Below are 25839 nucleotides of genomic sequence, written 5' to 3' on the forward strand. Positions count from 1 at the left end.
TCTCCTGTTCCCTGGATGCTGCCTGACCTGCTGTGCTGTTCCAGCAATAAAGTTTCAACTGAGCCTTCTTAGGCACAGGGATGATGTTGGCCCTCTTGAAACAGGCAGGGACAGTGGCCTGGTGCAAGGGTAAGTTGAAGATGTCTGAGAAGGCCTCTGCCAGTTGATCTGCGCATGCTCTGAGTGCACGGCCTGATACCCCATCTGGTCCCATTGCTTTTCTTGGATTCACATGAAGGAAAACTGATCTGACCTCTGATAAAGTGATAGTTGGGTTAGAATCATTTGGACTTGTCAGAATAGGTGTTACCTCTCCGCCGAAATTCTGTTCAAAGCGAGCATAGGCGTTGAGATGATCTGGGAGGGATGTGTCATCATCTGCTATCTTGCACTGTCTATTTTTAGAACCTGTGATGTCATTCAGTCCTTGCCATCGTCGCTGGGTGTCTGTCTGGGTCTCTAGTTTCGATCAGTATTTTGATCAGTTCTTGGCGGTCTTAATGGCTCTGAGAAGGTCATACTTGGATTCCTTATATTTGAGTGGGTCTCCTGATCTGAAGGCCTCATGCCTGGTTTTTAGCTGGTTCTGTATGTCCTGATTCATCCTGGGTTTCCTGTTTGGGAACATCCGGATTGACTTCCTCGGTATGCAGTCCTCCATGCACGTGCTGATAAAGTCTGTGACAGTAGTGGTGTACTCGTCCAAGGTACCTGTGGACTGTTTGAACACGGCCTAGTCAGCCGATTCCAGAGAGCACCGGAGTTGATCCTCTGCCTCCTCTGACCAGCACCAGACCTGTATCCGCGAGTGGTCTCCTGCTTGAGCTTTTGCCTGTAAGCCAGGAGAAAAAACATGGCATTGTGGTCAGAGTTCCTGAAATGATGGCAGGGGATGGAGTGATAGGCATCTTTCACAGTGGTGTAGCAGTGGTCTTCCCCTCTACAGTCTCTTTGTGTCCTCTTTTCAGCTTAAGTTTTCATCTAAAGTAAAAATAGAAAGTGCTGGAAATACCAATCTGGTTGGAGAACATCTATGGAGAGAGAAATGATTTACATTTCAGATTTTGCCTGATCTACTTAGTATTTCCAGCATTTTCTGTTTTTATTTCAGATTTCCAACATTTGTGGCATTTCATTTCCATTTTATTTTCCCACATATTGGCACACAGGTCCAACATTTCCAAAACAATCATAAACAAATTATGCTACTATTACAGGAAACCCTAAATTTTTGATGCTGTGTACTACTAATGTCAACAAATGTGGAATGCAAATTGGTTTGCTGACCGTGTACAATATACTTGTCTCTCATGGCAATGTGTGACAACTTGAGAGAGGTTTTAGAGTTGCACTGCGATTACGGATTTCCCCGTCACTTTTTCTCCTCTAACGTTACTCTCACTCATTTATTTTCTGTTATTTTGAATTTTCTTTTGTACGTTCTTTCAAAAATGTTTCACAAGCTTTATTTATTTATTAATTTAGATCTTTGGATGTTTTGCTTTGACTGAGTTAAGCCATGGCAGCAATGCTAGAGCTATGAGAACAACAGCAAAGTATGATCCAGAAACACAGGTTTGTATCATGCATTCAGAGTTAAATACCCTGTAGTTTACTGCATGCTTAGAATATTTTGTTTTCATTTCTTGACTTCTGATTTTGAAATCTCTTTAATTGGAAGCAGAAATCATATTTTAATGTTCTACAATTATTTTCAATAATAGCTTAATTTATTCCAAGTAGTTAGCATAATTCCTAAGTAACTCACTGTAATTGTAGGATATTTTTACTTTATAAGGAAACATGTTGCATAGTTAATGTACAGTAGGCTAGTCTGCTGCTAAAGTGAAGCTGTAGATAATTTTGCCTATCCCTTATGAATCAGAAAAACATTTTTTGTGTCGTCTTTAGGGTTGATTAGCAGTTAATCTTAAACTGATAGTTAGATTAAATAAATAGGTCAGATTAAATGTATGACTGCTGAAGTCAAGTATATTTTTTTCGTGGTGAATTTCTCTGTACTTTGGAAGATACTAGCTTTCTTTGTATTATACTTTTAAATGTAACAAATTTAAGTTTTTGACTAAGTTGCTTATGAAGAATGATGAATAGGTCTCAAGACATTAGGATTGCCAAATATAACACATTAGTCTGCAGTTTTCTGAAATTGAATACTGTTTATTTGGGCCCTTCAGGTAGCAAGTAGTTGCAAATATAATTTGAATTTTAATTTTGCAGGGAAAAAAAAGTCCGTAAACCTCCTTTGGTCTTTATTTGCATTTCCCTGTACCATCATCATGCAATGGTGGTGCATCAACCTTCCCTTACCTCCAGGCAATGGCCAGGAATTACTTTGTGACTGATCCTGTCCCATCACCTCACACCATTACCAAAGTTGTTGTCAGAATCAGGATCAGCCAACTGGGTTCAGTCTGCAGTAAGTCAGGTCTTCAGTAATTCAGTTATGCATACTGAAAAGTTTTGCTTCCAATGTCAGAATTAGTTGTTTATTGCAATGCACATGATGCACTTATGGTGGTTAATTGAAAAGGATTCCTACAACTATATGCTAGTCTTAAACTACAGTGGCAACTCTAACACCCATATGAAGTAAGTCTGGAGAAAACATTCTTCAGTCTGAGTTCTCTTCCGTCCTTTCCGGTTTGAAGCCTTCCTGTCCCGAAGCGGATGGGCTGAAACTTGCAATTGATTATAGAACATAGAAAAGTTCAGCACAGAACAGGCCCTTTAGCCCACGATGTTGTGCCGAGATTTAATCTTAATGTAAAATAGAGTAATTTAACCTACGTACTCCTCAACTCACTGCTATCAATGTGCATGTCCAACAGTCGCTTAAATGTCCCCAATGACTCTGCTTCCACCACCACAGCTGGCAACGCATTTCATGCATTCACAACTCTCTGCATAAAGAACTTACCTCTGATGTCTCCTTTATACCTTCCTCCTAATATCTTCAAACTATGACTTCTTGTACCAGTCAATCTTGCCCTGTATCTATTCCACTCATTATTTTGTACACCTCGATCAGGTCTCCTCTCTTCCTCCTTCTCTCTAGATTGGAAAGTCCGAGCTTATGCAACATTTCTTCATAAGGCAAACCCTCCAGTCCAGGCAGCATCCTGGTAAACCTTCTTTGCACCCTCTCCAAAGCCTCTGTATCTTTCCTATAGTAGGGCGACCAGAACTGGACACAATATTCCAAGTGTGGTCTCACCAGGGACTTGAAGAGCTGCAGCAAAGCCTCGCGGTTCTTAAACTCGATCCCCCTGTTAATGAAAGCCAAAACACCATGTGCTTTCTGAACAACCCTATCCACTTGGGTGGCAACTTTGAAGAATCTCTGAATTTGCACACCCAGATCCCTCTGTTCCTCCACAATGCCAAGAATCCTGTTTTTAATCCTATATTCAGCATTCGAGTTCGACCTTCCAAAATGCATCCAGTTTGAACTCCCATCTGCCATTTCTCAGCCCAGCTCTGCATCCTGTCTAAGTCGCACTGCAGCCTTCAGTAGCCCTCTATACTATCGACGACACCTCCAACCTTAGTGTCATCTGCAAATTTACTAACCCACCCCTCAACCTCCTCATTCAAGTCATTTATAAAAATTACAAAGAACAGAGGCCCAAGAACAGTGCCTTGCAGGACACCACTCAACACTGACCTCCAGGCCGAATACTTTCCATCTACAACCACTCTCTGCCTTTTGTCAGCCAGCCAATTCTGAATCCAGATAGCCAAATCTCCCTGTATCCCATACTTCCTGACTTTATGAATGAGCCTACCGTGTATAGCTATGTACAGCTGGTTGCTGGGGTATCAATGAGGGTGTGCCAGGATGAGTTGGGAAAACTCCCCATGATCTACTTAAGAAAGTGCTAAGTTACCAATCACTGACTATTAATAACAATAACAGCTGAGATTGAGAACTCTTAATTTGAAATAACAATTGCAAATCAACCCAGCATCAAAACACATAAATAATCAACAATGTAGATCCTCTGATAATTATTTTTCTCTGACTCCTGTTTTGTGCTCTGAATCTTCCTAATTCAAAAAGTCATGAATCATGCTTGTGCTCCAATACTATTTCAAAGCACTTCTGTCCAAATTGCACAGTAAAATTTTTTTTTAAAATTGGCATGGACATCCAACCAACTGAGTCAAATGGCTCCCAAGGAGTCCAAGGTGTTGTAGCAACATACACATTTTACATACATAGTAACCTGGAGGTCAGCCTTCAACAAATTAAGGTGAGTGTTTGACATAAAAAGACTTCCACAGCCAAGAGAAGTCCTAATGTATCGAACAGTTGTTGTCACGATACACCTATTATTTGTTTGCTCATTATTGCACTACTTTAGTTCAATTTGCAACAGCTCAGAGTTGATGCCATTAGTTCATATCAAAAACAAGGATGAATTCAAGCCTGAATCATGGGAGACACCACTGCATGTTTTTCCTTCACTAACCCATTGAATAACCATTTACCACAACTTTGTTTTCTATGTCATAACTTCTGTCTCATAAGCCCTTGGCTCTAATTAGTCCTAACTTCGAACTGTACATGAGTTAAAATGCAATTACCCTTGACTATTTGTGCAGTACCATGAGAGATCAACTAGCTAGCATTAATAGTAAAATGATAACTGCTTAATGTTTGAATGCTATTTATTTGAAATTATACTGATATACTGAAATTATCCATGTAATTTCTAATACATGTTTATCTGAAAATCAGTAGTAACTTTCACGGTGTTCCTGTGGTTCTTAATTTTGTGGAATATTAGGAATTTATCATCAATTCTCCTGACTTTGAAGCAGCTAAATTCTGGATTGGGAACATGGGGAAAACTGCCACACATGCTGTTGTATTTGCACAGCTCGAAACTCCCGATGGAGTCTGTCATGGCCTTCATTCTTTTGTTGTTCAAGTAAGGCAATTTCTTTTCTCATCACCACTGAATTAATCGTTTGCTTTTATATATAATTTAATAACAACATTTCTTAAAACATAGTGCAGGTTCTGTTTAAAGTAAATGGGTCAATCCTAATCCCTGATTACAGAGATGCTGACAAAATCATTTTCTACACAACTATCCTTTAATTTTATTTATATTTTAGGGAAATGAGAATTTATAAATGGGCCACAAGCAATATAGGAAAAAATGGGACATTTTCAGGTTGTCTAGTTTGGTGCCTCAAATACTAGGCATCAGCGTCAGCTGTTTACAATCAATATTAATGGCTTAAGGTGGCAATTGTGGCAGACCCTCTTGGGGCACAGTGGTCCTATCTTACCCCTGAACTCAGAGGCTTTTAATCAAGTCACACCTGCTCCACAACTGTGTAATAACATCTCTGAACACATTGATTAGAGGTTATCTAAATGATAGCTCTGAGTATAATGTATCTGTAGTGATTGTAATAAGGTCAGCCAGGTGAACCTCATAAAATATGAGTTCCCTGATTGGAGCTGTTAATCTGGTCCAATTAGAGAGCCCAGGCTAACAGATCTGACAGGAGTGTCAGATAGCCTGTCACTGAACTGGCTCTGAGGGAGTATCAAGGAGTTTCCAAGCGGACATAAAGGGTGACTACCAGCCTCTCTGGAGTTATTTCAGTATCAATGTTTGCTAATGATACAAAATTAATTGGGGAAATTGAGACTGGGTCATTCAGTATGTTCAAGGCTGAGATGGACAAATATAAATCAGTAAGAGAATCAAGGGTTGTTATAAAAGGCACAGAAGTAGATTTGAGGATTATCAGATCAGCCATGATCTCATTGAATGGCAGAGCATACTCTTTGGGCCAAATGGCCTACTTCTGCTTTTGTTTTATGGTGTTATGTGTTGAGGTATATCAGCAGCTTGAATAGTGAGCAAGAAAATAGTGGACAAGATGACAAATTGTGAATGTATCCACTTTGTTAGAATTTTTAAAATGTATATTTTTATTGAAAAAATAGGTTTTTTGATATTACAACAAATACAAAACAGTACAATTCGAAACAGTACAAAGCAAGAACCAAATAGCACTCATGTACAAATATATAAATATGTATTAAAAAAAACCAACTAACTACTTAACTAAATAAAGAACTAGCTGATAAATAATAATACGGCTCAGCAAGACAAAACACTCGGTCTCAAATATTAAGACCATTAATTTTCACATATTAATACACTCGCAGTTCCCCCTCTCTGGATATTAGACTCATATAGACATAATGATTGTGCTTTACAAAAGCCCTTATTAGTGTGGCAGACAAATCTGTGTCCAGGTAGTCAGAAAGGGCTGCCATGTCTTATAAAAATTCTCAGTTTTATGGTGTACCATACTTATAACAAAATCCAAGGGGACATGCTTCATAACATGCCAGCCCGACAAGCCTGGAGGATTTTCAGAAACCCAACCTAAAAAATATTCTTGTTTGCGCAGAAAGTGAGAATGTTGAAAAGTTATTTTGCATACTCATCTATAGGGAATACCCTGGGCAGGTCTAGAAGAAGAGAAGTTGGGTCCCTCTCCACCCTTGTCCCAAAAATCCTCTCAATTGTACCTGCCACAGCGCTCCACTATATTCGGAGCCTACCGCAGGACCAGAGACAGTGAGGAAGAGTACCAATACTCACTTTGCACTTGGGACATGTTGAAGATACACCTGGTTTAAATTTTGATCTGGAGCCAAGTAGACCCTGTGGAGAATCTTCAACTACAAAGCATGAGTCCTATTGCAAATCAAGATTTTTTTTTGTGTTTTCCCAAATATCCTTCCATGCCTCTGAGGAGATCTCAACGTCCAACTTTCTCTCCCTAACCCTGCAAAGCAGTTTGATCTCGCCTGAGGAACCGCCCCCGGCAGATGTTAAAGAGTGCTGACAGAGTGTGTACTCTTAGCACTGAGCACCCTCTTGTCTTTGTTGGATTTGTGGGGATCAGTTTTATAGGGATCTTTTTTGAATAAGATCCCTAATTTGATAAAAACGAAAGAGGTCCCTGCTAGATAGCTCATATTTCTGAGCTAACTGGTCAAAAGACATAATTGTGGCTTCTTCATATAATTCACCAATGCAGGACACACCCCTAGCTGCCCAGTGTTTGAATCCTGACTCCATCATCCCCAGTTGAAAATCTAGCATACCCACTATAGGTGTAAAATAAGATGTTTTGGCAATATTGCCTTGCCTCTGCTGCATTGCCCACCATGTTTTAATAGTATTGATAACTATTGGATTGTGGCAGTATTTCATGACTGTTCTCATTCTGTCCAAAAACAGCAAGCTAGTAAGGGAACACTTTGCTTGAGAGGTTTCAATATCTAACCATATTGAAAGAGGGTCTCCACAAGCCCAGTCACTCTCATAACATGAAAGCGAGCCTAGTTTTTAATGTCTGTGAGATCCACTGCCCCCAGGCTTTAAGGCAATTGCAATTTAGCTAATTTAATAAGGGGCTGCTTACGATGCCAGATAAAAGAGCTGAACCAGCCATTCAGTCTCCTGAACGTTTGCTTAGTGAAACTCAAGGGGAGCATGCACATAGGGTACAGTAGATGGGGGAGAATATTCATTTTAATAAGAGCTATCCGACCTAACCATGAGACGAGACGCGCCTTCCATCTTTGAAGGTCTTGTTTGATTTTGTCAAAAGAAAGAACAAAATTAGTTTTAAACAGCCGAAGAGAAACTGGAGTAACGAATATACCCAAATACAGAAAACCCCCCCCCTGTGACCACTTAAAATGGAATCGAGATTTGCCCTCAAGATCTAGCATTTTAGTGGGACCACCCATAGGTGTAGGCTCTGATTGCATAAAATTGATCTTTTACCCTGAAAAGGTGCCAAACGAACTGATGCATTGTTTCAGGCGAGGCTGTGAAACTGCTGGGTTTCACGAAAGGATGAGGACATCATTCGCGTACAACGAAATCTTGTGATTTTGACCCCATTTCTGGAGCCGATACATTGGGATCCCTTTGAATGGTCTCCTCCAATGGCTCAATCACCAATGTAAAAAGCAATGGCAAAAGTGGACAGCCCTGTTGGCTACCCCTAAAGATACTAAAATTACTTGTACACTATTGGTGATGACTTCAGTGAGAGGGTCACTGTAGAGAAACTTTACCCATCTTATAAAGGCTTCGCCCAAGCCAAACCGCTCTAGAGTATCAAAAAGGTACGGCCATTTGACTCTGTCACATGCCTTCTCTGCATAATGAGAGATCACCAGTCCTTGTATAGACTGTTTTTAGATTAGTTTAGACTTCCTACAGTGGGAAACAGACCACTTGGCTCAACAAGTTCATGTGGACCCTCCAAAGAGTAACCCATCCAGACCCATTCCCCTATCCTATTACTCTACATTTACTCCTGACTAATGCACCTAACACTGTGGACAATTTAGCATGGCTAATTCACCAAACCTGCACGTCTTTGGATTGGGGGTGGAAACCAGAGCACCTCGAAGAAACCCACGCAGACACTGGGAGAATGTGCAAACTCCACATGGACAGTTGTCTGAAATGGGAATCAAACCTGGGTCCCTGGCACTGTGAGGCAGCAGTGCTAACCATGGAACCATCGTGCCACCCCTGTGTCGCATGTCGTTGACATGCTTGAATTACATTAAGCAACCTCCTTACATTGTTGGAGGATCTGCGGCCCCTTATAAAGCCCATCTGGTCCTCTTTAATAATCAAAGGCAACACCGTTTTCAGCCTGAACACAAGGGTCTTAGAAAGGATTTTAAAATCAACATTTAAAAGTGAAGTGGGCCTGTAAGAAGCACAGTCCTCTGAGACTTTATCTTTTTTATGAAAAAGAGAGATACTGACCTCTCTTGGAGATTGTGGGAGGCGATCATGACTGTACGAGTCATTAAACATGTTGATCATCGGACCTGACAACATGCTTATGAATTCCTTATAAAATTCACTGGGACATCCATTAGGCCTTTCCACTCTGATGTTGCTTCACGGCCACCTGCACGTCTTGCTCTGATAAGGGGACATTGAGAAAAGACTCTTGTTTGGGGGTCACACCCAGAAGCTCTAGATCCTAGAAAATAGACTCCATCCTGGCCCGCCCATCTTTACAACCTTCAGATTGGTATGATTCAGAGTAAAATTTCTGAAATGCCACACTTTTTGGGCCCAGCGACCATAATTCTATTCGTTTTGAAGTAGTGATGGAAAAAGATAGACCAGATCTAAAAGTTGAAGTTCTAATTTTAATGGTAAGCAAGAACTTTCAAAAGCTGATTGGCGGCAGATGTTCACAGGTAAAAGGATGGCTGAAAAATGGGAAGCCTTTAGAAATAAGATAACGAGAGTCCAGAGACAGTATATTCCTGTTAGGGTGAAAGGAAAGGCTGGTAGGTGTAGATAATGCTGGATGACTAACGAAATTGAGGGTTTAATTAAGAAAAAGAAGGAAGCATACGTCAGCTATAGACAAGATAAACCGAATGAATCCTTAAAAGAGTATAAAGGCAGTTGGAGTATACTTAAGAGGGAAATCAGGAGGGCAAAAAGGGGACAAAAAGCTTTAGCTAAGGACAAAAGGGTAACTAGGGAGAGATTAGGGCCCACATAGGGCCCCTCAAAGATCAGCCAGGTGGCCTTTGTGTGGAGCCACAGGAAATGGGGGGAGATACTTAACAATTATTTGGTATTAGTGTTTACTGTGGAAAAGGACATGGAAAATATAGAATGTAGGGAAATAGATGGTGACATTTTGCAAAATGTCCATATTACAGAGGAGGAAGTGCTGGATGTTTTGAAACACATAAAAATGGATAAGACTCCAGGACCTGATCAGGTGTACCCTAGAACCTGTGGGAAGCTAGAGAAGTGATTGCTGGGCCTCTTGCTGAGATATTTGTATCATCGATAGTCACAGGAAAGGTGCCGGAAGGCTGAAGGTTGGCTAACGTGGTGTTATTGTTTAAGAAAGGTGGTAAGGACAAGCCAGGGATCTACAGACCAGTGAGCCTGACGTCGGTGGTGGACAAGATGTTGGAGGGAATCCCGAGGGACCGGATGTACATGTATTTGGAAAGGGATGGACTGATTAGGGATAGTCAACATGGCTTTGTGCGTGTCTCACAAACTTGATTGAGTTTTTTTGAACAAGTAACAAAGAGGATCGATGAGGGCAAAGTGGTGGACGTGATCTATTTGGACTTCAGTAAGGCTTTCAACAAGGTTCCCCATGGGAGACTGGTTAGCAAGGTTACAACTCATGGAATACAGGGAAAACTATCCATTTGGATATAAAACTAGCTCGAAAGCAGAAATCAGAGGGTGGTGGTGGAGGTTTGTTTTTCAGACTGGAGGCCTGTGACCAGTGGAGTGCCACAAGGATCGGTGCTGGGTCCACTACTTTTCAGCATTTATATCAATGTTTTGAATGTGAGCATCAGCGGTATAGAGTCATAGAGATGTACAGCATTGAAAGTGACCCTTTGGTCCAACTTGACCATAACGACCAGATATCCCAACCCAATCTAGTCCCACCTGCCAGCACCTGGCCCATATCCCTCCCAACCCTTCCTATTCATATATCATCCAGATGCCTTTTAAATGTTGCAATTTCCCCTTGCAGCTCATTCCATACACGTACCATCCTCTGCGTGAAAAGGTTGCCCCTTAGGTCTCTTGTATATCTTTCCCCATTCACCCTGAATCTATGCCCTCTTGTTCTGGACTCCCCCCACCCCAGGGAGAGACTTTGTCTATTTATCCTATCCATGCCCCTCATAGACCTCCATAAGGACATCTCCCAACCTCTGACGTTCCAGGGAAAACAGCCAGCCTATTCAACCTCTCCCCAGAGCTCAAATCCTTCAATACTGGCAACTTCTCTGTAAATCCTTTCTGAGCCTTTCAAGTTTCACAACATCTTTCCAATAGGAAGGAGACCAGAATTGCATGCAATATTCCAACAGTGGTCTAATCAATGTCCTACACATTGACAGTCTTTTCCCTGGGGTCAGGGAGTCCAGAACTAGAGGGTATAGGTATAGGGTGAGAGAGGAAAGATATAAAAGAGACCTAAGGGGCAACTTTTTCACGCAGAGGGTGGTACGTGTATGGAATGAGCTGCCAGAGGAAGTGGTGGAGGCTAGTACAATTGCAACATTTAAGAGGCATTTGGATGGGTATATGAATAGGAAGGGTTTGAAGGAATAAGGGCCGGGTGCTTGCAGGTTGGACTAGATTGGGTTGGGATATCTGGTCGGCATAGACAAGTTGGACCAAAGGGTCTCTTTCTGTGCTGTACATCTCTATGACTATGACTCTATTAATCTTTTTAGAATCATAGGATAGACTTCCAGCATCTTCCCTAATCGATCTAATGGATTGAGGGGCATTGTTTTTCCTGGCAAGATATGCTAAGTACTTGCCTGGTTTGTCACCATGCTCAAACAGCCTTTGTTTTGCAAAAATAAGCTCCTTCTTTGCCATCTGTGTGAGCACGGAGTGCAATGCAGACCGAAGCACCATGATCCTCTGTAGCTTAGCCAATGAATACTCGTCACCCTTCTCTGCTGCTTTCAACCGTGCTTCGAGGAGACGTTGCTGCTCACCCTTCTGCAGCTTCGGACTGGCAGTGCAGGAAATAACTAATCCTGTGGCATAGACATTAGCAGTTTCCCAAAGCACAGACGGGCTACTAACCGACCCTGATTTAATGTCTTGGAACGCCCTGAATTCATTAGAGAAATACTCCACAAGCTTACTATCCTTAAGGATAAAGGGATCTATCTGCCAGTGTCTCAGACCCACTACAGTGTCCTTAATCTTAACCAACAGGTACACTGGAGCATGATTGGAGATGGCAATATTATTAATCGTACAAGATGCCATCAAGTCCAGGGTTACCATGGGGGTCAGAAAAAGAATCAATCCTGGTGTGGCACCTGTGCGGATTGGAAAAAAACTTAATATCCCAGCCTGTAGGGCGGTGATGCCTCCAAACATTCACCATCCCTAACTCCACACACTAATTGCTTGGTTTGTAAAAAGGGTTTCGGGGCCCTTTGGGCAACCTGTCTACCATGGGATCCATAAGGCAATTAAAATTTCCCCCTAAGGTAATATGCTAAAACTGATCAATTTAGAGAAAGAATCAACCAGAAACTTGAGTGGATGGGTCAGGGGGCAGTAGATGTTTAAAATACCATATTCTTCCCCATTTATCAGGGCTTCCAGGATTACAAACCTACCGCCTGTGTCTTTAACACAGTCTAGTAGCTTAAATGGAAGATGCCTACTAACCAATATTGCCACTCCCCTACTCCTAGTGTGAAAAGATGAGAAGTAAACCCAATCAAAGCCATTCTGCTGCAATTTCAAATGCTCCCTATCATCCAAGTGCTTCACCTTGAATAAAGGATTATCTACCTTTTCCCTCCTCTTAATTGGTGAGTGACTCCCCTTGATGTTCCAGATATACCAGTTAAACAAGTCATTACCTTCTGCAGTAACATTTAGACTCCAGAGACTAAGAACTTGAATTACAAATCACTGAGTCTTAATGAAGGAAAATCCAAGGAACATAAAGACTACACAAACTAAAACACTACAGTTAACAAGCCTACAGAGCTATCAAAAACTATGTACAACAAAAACCAAAAAACAAAACAAAATATAAAGAGCCAATGGCACTCGATAGGGAAATTCACCCCCTGAATAAAGGGGGCACCTACACACCCAAAACTCAACTTCCTGCCGCGTTGTCAGGACAGCAACTATTGCATTTAAATAACTGAACCTAGCATACACTGCCCATAAATAGGTGTTAGCCATCCCAACCATTTTCTCTCCTCCTGGCTAGAGCTGCAAAACAAACACAAGCAACAAAGAAAGAAAATACACAAAAAAAAACAACGTGAACAAAGAAGTTAAAAAGGAATAGTAAGTAAGTACCCCACCCATCCCTTGGTATAGCTTAACTTAGAAGTTAAAAGTAAATACCCCTGCCACTTCTGAGCATAATTTAAACCAGATTATTACCAGAAATATAGAGAGAAAAAAAACCCCAACACAGCTTCCTTTTTTTTAAAAGAAAAAATAAAGGCATATCCAAACAACACTACTATTTGGACATACTAAATTGTTCAGACCAAGTTACTTTGTCCATAAAATCTCTTGCCTTCTCTGACGAGTCAAAGAAATATACAGATCCATTAAAGGTGATCTGAAGCACCGCCGGGTACCTCAGAGTACTGGATCCCGAGCCTCCTCAGTCTTTTCTTAATGCCATCATAGGATTTCCTTTTCTGGATCACCACTGCTGAGAAGTCTTGGAAAAACATGATCCTAGAGCCCTCATAAACGGAGGCCTTCAGATCCTTCCCCTAGATTCTGGAAGCTTCCACAATTCTCTGCTTTTCTCTATAATTATGAAACTGCACCAGGTTAGGTTGAGGATATTGGTCCAAACCTGGCCTCCTATCATGACCCGGTGAGCCCTCTCAACCTTCAGACTTCCCATTCCAGTCTCCAAGTTAAGGAATTTTGGCATCCAGTCCTCAATAAATTCCACTGGTCGCTCACCTTCCTTTCCCTCCGTCGGACCAATGATTCAAATATTTTTCCTTCTGCCCCTGTTCTCGAGATCATCAACCTAGCCAAGCAAATCACATACCTGCATCTCCAGGGCCTGGATCCTATCCTTGGAGGAATTGGTCTCAGCTTCCACCACTGTGACTCTGACTCTGCGTTCTACCTCGTCTGTCCTTTTCCCAAGGTCTCCCAGCTGCTGTTCATGCTTCTGCACCACAATAGAGATCGGGGCCAGCTTCTCTTCAATTTACTTATTCAGCATCTCGCGAAATTTTGCAAGCTCCGATACCAGGGCCTGATATGAAATAGAGTCCGAGGGTCCTGTAGGTTGGGCTGCCGTCCTGGCCTAGAATGCCAAAACGCAGATAAGTACCTTTTGAAGACTTCCTAGGACTCGGAAACTTTTCCAGATGAGTGAGTTCAGGCTTTATCCCACCTGCGATGCGGTGTGGAGTTCTGCAACGCGATCTTTCTAGAAAGCTGCCATCTTGGATTTCCCCCAGAAAAAAGTTTTAAACACGATATTTTGGAATGATAAAAGGCAGGGCAACGTTTGCGTTCTAAACATTATTGTTCTTGATTGTACATAAATCACATGTACAGCAAGTAATTAGGAAGGTAAATGATATGTTAGATTTTTTTATCGAATAATAAGTATATAAGAATAAAAAATGATATTGAAATTACATAGAGCATTGGTGATGTGACACCCAAAGCTTTCTGCAATTTTGGTCACCTCATGTGAGAAAGGGTTTACTTGCCATAATGAGGATGCAACAGAGGTGCATTAGGCTGATTTCTGAGATGAAGGACTAGTGTAGACTAGTCCTATATTCCCTGGAATTTAAAGAATGTGAGATGATATAATTGGACCATATTAAATTCTGTTAGGAGTCTTAACGAGTAGAAGCAAAGAAAATGATTTCCTGATTGAGAATCTAGGACATTCTCAGAATAAGGGGCCAGCCATTTAAGACTGAGAAGAGAAGGAACTTTTTCACTCAATGAGTTGTGAATCTTTGTAATTTTCTGCCTGAAAGAGCAGTGAATGCTCAATATGTAGTACATTTAAGTTCAACATCGATAAAGTTTTGAATACAAAGAGGAAAGTAGTGTGGGAAAATAGAGGTGAGGTTAAAGATGGGCCATGACCGAGTCATGGAGTTTTATATCATGGTTCTTCAGCCCATCATGTTAATATTGATTACCAAGCATCTATCTAAAATCCATTTTCCAGCACATACATTGCCTTGTATGTAATGGCATTGCAAGTCCTCATCTAAATATTGCTTAAATGTCATAATTCCTATTTCTGCCATCTTTTTAGGAAGCAAATTCCAGATACCCATCATCCTCTGGGGAAAACCATTTTCCTCAAATACCCTCTGAACAGTCTGTTCCTGACTTTAACATTTTCTTCCTGCTTTTTAACCCCTTCCATAAGGCAATACATTTCTTCCTGTCTACTCTATGCCCCTCATGACTTTGTACACCTCAATCAAGTTCCTTTTAGCTTTTTCCTGCTCTAAGGAAAACAACCCAGCCTACCTAGTTCTTTTTCACAGGTGAATGACTCTTACCCAGGCAAAATCCTGGCGATACTCTTCTCCATCTTATTGCATCACAGAGTAAACATGAAGGATCAAAAGTCCTACAGTAACTCCTGTTTCTTATGCTGTTGTGTTTCCTTCCAAGTGGTACCTGACTTCTAGTGGGCACCAATGCAGAACGGCATGGTCATGGTCAATGAAACTGGGAACTAGAAGCATGGGACAACTGTGATCAAGTTTACCAAACTGCACAGAAACACCATATTAACTAGATTTGTATTAAATTCAGCCCTTTTCTTAAATTATGTAGTTATAGAGCTGTGGTCAGTAGTATATTTATAAATGCAATTACTGTTGTTAAATGTGTGTGCATTCATTTATGAGCTTTCTATTGTTTGATTTAGCTTGATTTATGAAATTGATCAAGTTGTACAAGAAAAACAGTTTGCCTGTTTTGATTTATGATTGAAAGAAATGTTAAGAACCATTTCTTGATAAAATAACTTTTAAAAGGATTTGATTTGTAAATTTTAAGTTTTGTTGATGGGTATTATAGTTGTTTCATTTTGCTCTACTTATTTTGTGCTAATAAGGGATGGTGGAGAATTTATCCTTCCAGTTCAGATAACAAGTATATCAGCACCTAGCATTTCTTGGTCAACCATACTGTGACTGCTGACCAATTATGATAAAGGTCAACCCATTGGAATACGGATCAAGATTGCCCAAATTAATTAAACATGCAAGGCATTTATAAAGATTTCTTCCATTGTTTAAAATTTGGTTTCAAAAGTGAATGATCAATTTCTAATCTAACTTTCTCCTTTTTTAATTTTGATTTCAATGGAAATCAAAATGTATTTAGATCAGAGATCCAAAGACCTTACTTGCAATGCCTGGAGTAATGGTTGGAGATATTGGAAAAAAGTTGGGATTAAATGGAATAGACAATGGGTAAGAAAGTTTTATTTGAGGTTAAACCTAATTTTAAGATGTGATTTGCATTAGTTACTTTTTTCATCTTTACTTGTGCTCATCTGTTTCTTGTTACCCAAATGTTGGAATTCAATGGTATGGCATAGCAAACTGTTCACTTGTATGTGTGGAGAAGCTTCTAGAAACAATTATTTGGATTAGAATTAGTAGTCACATGGAATCATGTGAATTGTTTAGAAAGAACCAAAATGGATTTCTGAGGAAGTGATTGTGTTTTAGTAATTAGCAAGTACTAGTTGTAGAGGTAACAGAAAAGCTTGTTGAGGGTATTGCTGTTGATGTGATATACATTGACTTTGAAGAAGCTTTCAATGCAATGACACACAAGAACTTGAGAGAAGTATAGCTCATGGAACAAAAGGGACAATAGGTGTGGAGACAAAATTAGTTGAGTCATAGAAAATGGAGTAATGGCCAATGGATATTTTTCCTGCTGGAGGAAAAGTTGTAATGGAGTTTTGATACAAAACTTGGAAACATTTTAAACTGAGGAAGACACTGCTAAAGAACATTGACACGTCGGAAGAGTTGGCATATAGTTTGCAGGTGTGGTTCATTGTAGAGAAATGATGCATTTCTGTAGCAAGAGCATGGAGATGCAATATAAAATTATGTGTACTTTTCTTTAGTAGAAGGACCGAGGTGTATGTGTGCAAAGTTGCTAAGAAACATAAGAACTAGGAACAGGAGTAGGCAATTCAGCTCCTTGACCCTGCTGTGCCATTCAATGTGATTATGGCTGATCTCATGCCAGGCTCAAATCCACTTTTCTGAAACTTCGTCATAATCCTTCAACCTGTTTCTAATGAAAAACTCTGTCTATCTCCTTAAATTTATTCTGTCCCAGCATGCACCACAGTCTGGGGTAGTGAATTTCACAGATTCATGACTCTTTGAGAGAAGGGATTTCTCCTCATCTCTGTTTTAAAAATGCTACCCCTTATTCTGAAATTATAATCTCTCAATTCTAGATTGCCCCACAAGAGGAAACCTTTTGTCAATTTGCTTTAATATCCTATATGCCTCAATCAGATTTCCTCTCATTCTTCTAAACTCTCGACCCAAACTGTTCAATCTCTTACATAAGATAAAGTCCTCACTTCTGGAACCAATCTAGTAAGCCGCCTCTGAACTGCATTTCATGCAATTACATCCATCCTCAAGTGACGGGATCAAAGCTGTATACCATACTTCAGGTGCAGTCTCACTAATACCTTGTATAGTTTCAGCAACTTAAATGCTCTATTCCTTTCGCAATAAATGCCAAAATTCTGTTTACCTTCATACTAGTTTTCTGGGGTTCATGCACAAGAATATACCAAAGCACTCTGAAGTATCTCTCCATTAAGCTAAGTTGCCTTTCTATTCTTACAACCAAAATACTTAACCTCACAATTATCCATTTTGAATTCTATCTGTCAAATCTTGGCCCATTCACGTAACCTATCCATTTTCATTTGTGATTTCTTGTCTCTTTGTTGCAGCTTACTTTACCACCTAATTGCAGACACTACAAGTAAGTATTAAGGAGAATGCAGAAAAGACTCAAGAATAGTTCCAGGGATAAGGAACTTCACTTACATAGATCAGGGAACTTGATTCTATTTTCCTTTAAGAGAAGGTTGTGGGATTGAATAGACCCATTCAAAGTCATAAAACATCTGAATGGAGTGGATGAGGAAAAAACTATTTCTATTGGTGGGTGATTGAAAACAAGAGGACTTTAATCTAAGTAACAAAAGAACTGATGGTGGCACAGGGAAATATTTCTCGTGCAAGTGGCAGAACATATTGAGAAAGTTGTTTGCAGAACATGTGGGTTCTTGGTTTTCATAATTGAGTTGTGGAATACAGTTTTCGGGAAGTTATGCTGACCCTTTTGCAAAGCACTTGTCAGGCCAAAACTAAAGCATTGAGTCCCATTCTGGTGACAACTCTTCAGGAATGATGGTGAGTGTTCTTCAGAGGAGATTTACCAGAATTGTATCGGAATGATGGAATTTAGCTACAGGTTTGGTTTGGAAAAGTTGGAATTACCCTCCTTGGAGCAAAAGAAATTGAAGGGAGATTTGATAGAGTTATACAAGACTATGACAAGGTTATAGAGATAGATAAAGAAAAGCTGTTTCTAATATCTATTATACAAGGCGCACAAGGCCCCAAAATACATTTTTTTGGTCAGAAACGCAAGGAGAGGAAGGACTTTTTAGGCATCAAATGATAATGTTTGAATCTCACTGTGTATCCGGCTGGTGAAAGCAGAGATATTCAGTACTTTCAGAGGAAATCAGATGGACCCTTAAAAGGAACAAAGTTGCAGCAATCAGTGGTAGATGGTTGGAATGAGGCTGACTAGATTGTCCTCTAGTGAGACTGCATAGTCTCATTGATACAAATGCCCTCCTCCTATCCTCTATCACTACGTAAGTACACTTGTCAAATTGCTGTGGACTCATCATTAACTTTTCAAGAGCAGCTAATGGTGGTCAATAAATGTTGGTGTTGCCTCTGTCATCCCAGGCTTTATAGATGAATTATTTTTAAAAGAAATTCAAATCAAAACTTCAGTGATAAGAACTAGTGGAGGTTGGGATTAAAGAGCAAGACTTTGTGAGAGATGAAGGGCAGTGGAATTTTAGGTAAAGCAAAACTTTTGTACAAGCCAATAGAAAGAATTGAAGACAAATCAAGATTTCAATTCATTCAAAATCTTGCACAGAATTAAAATTGGGCCCAATAAGCTTGAAAATTATATTGGCATAATTGAGAATTTCAATGGATTTGCAAATGAAGGCAGGGGCTGACAATATTGCAAAGGCAGTTTTGATAGAGATTACAGTGCAGGATCGTACAAGTTGCCATGTTTGTGCATTATTGGAAAAGAAAGTTTAACTCCATTCTATTGTCTGCAGTCTACATTATTGATAAAATCCAGTCATTTTGCTATCCACACTCTAAGTATTTAACAGCCATATATTTTAGAGAGGGGACAAAATAAATACTGTGGCTTTGGAAGATAAAAAGAAGCATATTCAGTCAGATATGCTATAACGTGTGTTTCTTCAGCCTGAATTGGAAATAACGTGATTGACAAATTTAAACCATTGTTTGTAGAATGCAAACTGTCCTTACCTGTTCTGGCTGTAACACAATTCTGGGCCCATTGTTTTAAATGGTGCTGCTATTATGCAATTTTCTTTTCACTGGGGGATTGCATGGGAAAGGAACTATTGCGTTGTATCAAAACAAACTGGACATCTTACTTTTTACTTGGATTTTTCTTTCTTACTGTCATTCTTGTTGCTTTGCATGGCTTTGCCACTAGGTGGCAACATGTATCTTAACACAAAGTTACTTCTTTCTAATGCTCAGAATCCTTTCATTGGCTATTCCTGCCATTTGAATCTGAACTTATAATAAAGAGAATTAAAAATGCCTGAATACTGCTTCTATGGTTCCTCACCTAAGTTGTAACACTAGAGGGCGACTGCATTTTCCTTGATTTATTTGTGTGTAAGGAGATTTTATGAGTTATGCTAAAGAGAATGCCACCCAACAACCCCACCGCCCCATGGCTGAACACTTCAACTCTCCCTCCCACTCTGTCAAAGACATGCAGGTCCTGGGCCTCCTCCATTGCCAAACCATTATCGCCCGATGCCTGGAGGAGGAACGGCTCATATTCTGCCTTGGGACCCTGCACCAACACAGGATAAATGTGGATTTCAACAGCTGCCTCATTTTCCCTCTCCCAACATTATCCCAGTCCCAAGCCTCCAACATGGCACCGCCCTCTGTACCTGTCCATCACTCCCCCAGACCTATCACCTTCATCCATCTATCGCTTTCTCAGCTACCTTTCCCCAAACCCCACCCCCAACCCACAAGTCTCATTCCTGATGAAGGGCTTTTGCCTGAAATGTCGATTCTCCTGTTCCTCGGATGCTGCCTGACCTGCTGTGCTTTTCAGCACTACACTCTCAAATCTGATCTCCAGCATCTGCAGTGCTCTCATTTTCTTGCTTAAAAGAATATCGAGAATGCATTATACAATTATTTATTAGTTGCTGCACTCACCTATCAATCACTAATGGAATTTAGCAATAACAGTAAGTTTATTCTGGATAGTGCATTAGCACTGGGCTTTTAATTGTTTTTCTCAAAGCTAAATTCGGTAGGTGCAGAACCTTATTTACCATTTTTGGGTTCTGCTAAACATGGTCTGACTAACTAAAAGACAGGACTACATTACATTGGTCATATATCGGGGTAGATTTTTGTTTTTGTAGCACATAACTTTAAACTTGGCAGGCGCATAGCATCTTTAATTTGGAGTCTTCTCAATTTCCTTCATAGAGTCATAGAGATATACAACATGGAAACAGACCCTTCGGTCCAACCTGTCCATGCCGACCAGATATCCCAACCCAATCTAGTCCCACCTGCCAGCACCCGGCCCATATCCCTCCAAACCGTTCCTATTCACATACCCATCCAGATGCCTCTTAAATGTTGCAATTGTACCAGTCTCCACCACTTCCTCTGGCAGCTCATTCCATACACGTACCACCCTCTGCGTGAAAAAGTTGCCCCTTAGGTCTCTTTTATATCTTTCCTCTCTCACCCTATACCTATACCCTCTAGTTCTGGACTCCCTGACCCCAGGGAAAAGACTGTCTATTTACTCTATCCATGCCCCTCATAATTTTGTAAACCTCTATAAGGTGAACTCTCAGCCTCCGACGCTCCAAGGAAAACAGCCCCAGCCTGTTCAGCCTCTCTCTACAGCTCAAATCCTCCAACCCTGGTAACATCCTTGTAAATCTTTTCTGAACCCTTTCAAGTTTCACAACATCTTTCCGATAGGAAGGAGACCAGAATTGCACGCAATATTCCAACAGTGGCCCAACCAATATCCTGTATAGCCGCAACATGAACTCCCAACTCCTGTACTCAATACTCCGACCAATAAAGGAAAGCATACCAAACGCCTTCTTCACGAATTTTATTTGAAGCAATATTAAGCAGGTATTGCTGTGCTGCTTTCTCCACTCTAACAGGTAATGGATTATGCACAGACAATAACATCAAACAACTACCCAATCGTACCTTTATGCTTAGTAAGGATTAGGCAATATCATCATCGGCAATCACTTGCTAATGAGTTTGACTGTCCACCTAAGGAATTCTATGTCACTGGCCATTGCTTCTATGGGTCCTTCTCTGGCTGATGAGCCTGATCTTAGAGCCACATTTTCAAGGTGTTTCCAGGAGATGGAATTGGTCATTGGCCTTGAAACTGCTGTCATTCCTTTCTCCAGTTCCTTATCCATGCTTCCTTTTTTTCACAGGTGTTCTTAAAGAATTATGTCCCTTCATACAAGAGCTTCCTCCAAATTGTTTTTTTTTGAATGAGGGTCTCCCACATGTTGACCTCTATGTTACATCTGTTGAGGAAAGCCTTCAAAGAGTCCTTGAAGTATTCCCTTTGTCCTCCACTCATTCGAGTGTCTTCCTTGAGCTTTGCTTTGGTGGCCGGAGACTTAGCATCCTAAGCATCTCGCCAGCTCACTGGAAAAGGTTTCAGATGAACATAGCCTTGATGCTGGTGCTATTAGCTGCTTCAAAGATATTGATGTTACTATTCCTGTCTTCTCAAGTGATGCAGAGAGTTCATTTCAAGCAGCATTGCTGGTACTTCTCAAAGGCCACTATACATAGTCCAAGTTTCAGAGCCATGCCAAAGATTCTGAAGGATGGCTGCTTGAAACACAGGATCTTGGTATCTGCATGCATGTAACAGTCATCCTTTGGCATCCAAAGGTGGGGCTCGTAGATTGGATGCAGTGTTGAATCTCCACATCAATGTCAGTCTTAAAAGAGAGGTTTCTTCCCAGGTAGGGGAAATGTTCCATGTTTAGGAAGATCTCTCTGATCTTCACGGAGGAATTGGCCAGAACTTTACCTATCACAGTTAGAAACATCAAAAACTACCCTGTAGTACCTTTATACTTGGTGAGAGTTAGGCACTATAACACAGCAGTGAAATGTCTGAAGATGTGAACAAGGATATATTAAGGTAGTTAAACAACAAAAAGGCTCAAGAAGTAATTTTCAATATTAAAGTAGTAAGTTTGATTTGCAAAAAGCCTTTCTTGTTGCAGGTTTCCTTATATGATAATGTATTGGATTTTATCAGCTAATTGTTGCTGACATCTACGTTCACCTGGATTAAGAACTCCTTCCTCGTGAACCACATCAGCACATGCTCCCATTAGCCCTAAGGTCACTATAGCTTTGAATTTTGTTTTTTTGCCACTTACTCTTCCAAAGTTCTGTTGATGATCTTTGCAGGATTTCCCAATCTACTAACAATTGACTGTCCTCTAATATCTTGCTTGCCAGGGCAACCACATATTCACTTTGCTATTAATGAGACCAGTCAGGGCAAGGTTTGCTGCAGTGGCAAGTCACAGATCCAGAGACTGCATGCATATAATAATTGAGCCATCTCTAGAAATACTTACCAATCGTAAGAAATCCATCCATCAATGTTAGATTGGTTTCTGACCCCCTGGAAGCCAATCTCACACATCCCTGAATGATATCTGGAAGATGCCATAATGCTTGCATTCTCCATGAGTCATGTCTCCTCCAGATCTTTGTAACTTACATGTTAGCAAATGGTCCCTCCAAGGATGTGCTTGATGATGCCCATGAGAGAACCTATAACTCATGAATAGGGTTAGCTCATCTGGAGCCGCATGAGAATAAGAATATTTAAAGAACAACCCATAGGGTTGTTGGAGATGCTACTCTTGTGGCTGGGCAAATCTGGCATTTAATGTGTCCAGCTGAGGTGTCCTAAATGGTAGTGGTTTATTGTCCCCCATATGACATATGCTACAGGTGAAAGAATGTGATGACTAACTCTGTATTCTCTGTGGGAGTCCTGCAACCACTTGCCTTACTACTAGAGACACCCATAATGCACTCAGATCTGCACAATTCAGTTGGTCTGTGTGTGTGAAGCTTTATGGCACAACAATGCTGACCGTACTGCCAGCTCACAATCCCGTTATAGACCCACTGTCAATAATTCTTCCATTTCATTGATAGCTATGTCTCATCTTTCACTCTGGTCATCCCATTTTCTGCAAGGTTGATCATCACTCTTAACATAATAAGAACAGTGAGAGAACAGAGTTTCTGACTTGTATATCTTTAAACTTTACACTCACACTTTCTTCTCTCTTGCTTTCTCACTCTAAACATTCACAAAAATAGATTGATCAGCTCCACAATCCTTTGATAATACCTTGCTGTCATCTGCACAGCAATGAATAATCTTTACTAGACTCAGAATTTTTCTGATTATCTTTAGGTTTTAAAATTATTTACTTTAATATCTAAATTAGTTTTTTCTGTTGTTTTTGACAGAGAATTGGAGAAAGAAACTTCACAGAGAAAGGGGACAGAAAAATAAAGGATTTATTGTGGCAAGGTCTCCTTGCTGTACTTTCTCTCTGTTTCACTCCTATCACTAGGTCTGTGTTAAACTGCAATCTGACCAATTAGATTTTTTTTTAAGTTTAACTTATTTCAATGAAACTGTTCAGAGATGTTATTTCACACCTCTGGAGCAGATTGGACTTGAACCTGGGCCTCTTGGGTCTTGTGCCACAAGAGAACCCAAAACTTGAGGCTTCTGGTATAATGATTCAGCCAGCTGAACCTTATAAAATGAGTTATCTGATTGGGGCTGCTAATCTGGTCCAATCAGGGAGCCTTGGCTGTCAGACAAAAAGGGGCATGTCAGAGATACTATTGCTGTGACAGCTGAGTCTGAAGAGACAGGACAGAAGTCAAAGACAGGTCATGTGTAAGTAAAGAGTAACTGGGTGATGGGACACTGGCCTCTGAGTTAATATGCTCAGCAATCCTGAACCCATAATAAACAATGCCGTTTTGGGTTCATTGTCCCCCAGAAAAAGGAACATTTAGCTTCATTTGTTTCCCAAAGTACAAACTTGAACTTTATCCTCCTTTTTAAAGCAGTGCCTTTTTTTTTACACTTCAGTCCATTATCTAAAAAAAATTAAAAAGGTATTGTCTCTTACTAGCCCTTGAGCACTCTTCCAAACACTGCCCTATCTATTCTTGGTCAAGGACTACACTTGTGACATTCTCTTGAACCACTGGCTCAGGATATCAGATAGGAATGATGTCAGACAGGGATCAGATGGCTAGGAAGTTGTTTGTGAAAAGTGAGTGAGTGCACCAATCAGAATCCCCACCTCAATATGCCCTTTCTCTTTTATTCCCTTGTATGCTCCACTTAGATTAGATTACTTACAGTGTGGAAACAGGCCCTTCTGCCCAACAAGACCACACCGACCCGCCGAAGCGCAACCCACCCAGACCCATTCTCCTACATTTACCCCTTCACCTAACACTACAGGCAATTTAGAATGGCCAATTCACCTAACCTGCACATTTTTGGATTGTGGGAGGAAACCAGAGCACCCGGAGGAAACCCACGCAGACACTGGGAGAATGTGCAAACTCCACACATTGCTAAGGACAGCAATGGAGATTTCAGATTAGAGAGACAGGAGCACTTCAAGTTTTGCCCAGCTGAGTGCAAATGTTGAGTTCCATTAGCATTTCCGAAGGTGCTGCATATAATTAGAGAGAAAGCAGGACACTCAATCTCTAATAAATGCTGCAATATCATGGGATGTGGCACTCCTTTTCAATTTCATCAACAGTAGTCACCAATATGGAGCACCACGCATGACAGGTAACCAAGTATATGTTGGCCTTCATCAATGGCTAGCACATTCAGTTTGTCAGTTTTAATTTGATGCAGCAAAGTTTCTTCTTTACCATTCAGGACTTCACTGAAATGCAACAAGCTGTTCTCCAGGGAAGAGTAAGTGGAGGGAAGATTAAGTGGGCGGCACGGTGGCACAGTGGTTAGCACTGTTGCCTCACAGCGCCAGAGACCTGGGTTCAATTCCCACCTCAGGCCTGAGCTCCAGCAGGTTTTTCCAACCATTTATGATGTGTGACAATGTTACCAAATGAGTGTGAGACCCTTCAATGTGTACGCATCTGGGTGACTGAAGAATACACTGAAGTAGTATAACGGTACGTCCCCAGAGAGTGGGACCTCCTCTCAGAACTCCTTGACTTCCTCCTGCATCTGCTCTTGCACACTCTTGAAGTGCCATTGGGAAATGAAAAGCATGAATTAGATAAGGAGAAAGGGTTGAAAGTCAACACAGTGCAGGTCATCACATTTCAGTTACTGTCATTATCAATTCAACATGAATGAATGTTGCATGCCTTGTGGCTGTGATATCCAATTCTGTGTTGGAAGTTTCTATCTCTGCATTTCAGGTGGCCATCTGCTCAACCATTGCTGATTTTCATGGGCTGCTCATATGCAGTGGTTAAACTGGCTATGGAGGCTACTACTGACATGCACTCTGTCTTTTCTGTCTACTGTCTTCTCTGTCTTCTGTCTCTGTGCTGATTTATGCTGTGTTCTGCAAGGAGAGAAAAAAAAAGTTATTACTATAAGAATTTGAGTACTCTTAAGATTATGGAAGATCATCTGGAGGGTAATTGTAAAGGATTGTTGTAAGATGGCAACAAGATGAAAGTGCATTTGCATGTTGGCTATTAAT

The 25839-nt window shown here is 40.7% G+C and overlaps 1 protein-coding gene across 1 annotated transcript in view; it reads left to right on the plus strand.

Annotated features, from left to right (window-relative positions):
• The window catches only part of acox3 (acyl-CoA oxidase 3, pristanoyl), a 170852-nt gene that overhangs the window by 12425 nt on the left and 132588 nt on the right, over positions 1-25839 (plus strand). The window contains exons 3-5 of the mRNA XM_043698707.1: positions 1486-1575; positions 4812-4955; positions 16014-16102. Of these exons, the coding sequence (XP_043554642.1) occupies positions 1486-1575; positions 4812-4955; positions 16014-16102 (323 nt within the window). The remainder of the gene's footprint in view (positions 1-1485; positions 1576-4811; positions 4956-16013; positions 16103-25839) is intronic.

Source organism: Chiloscyllium plagiosum, chromosome 1 (assembly GCF_004010195.1).
Source record: "Chiloscyllium plagiosum isolate BGI_BamShark_2017 chromosome 1, ASM401019v2, whole genome shotgun sequence".
Classification (NCBI taxonomy): Eukaryota; Metazoa; Chordata; class Chondrichthyes; order Orectolobiformes; family Hemiscylliidae; genus Chiloscyllium; species Chiloscyllium plagiosum.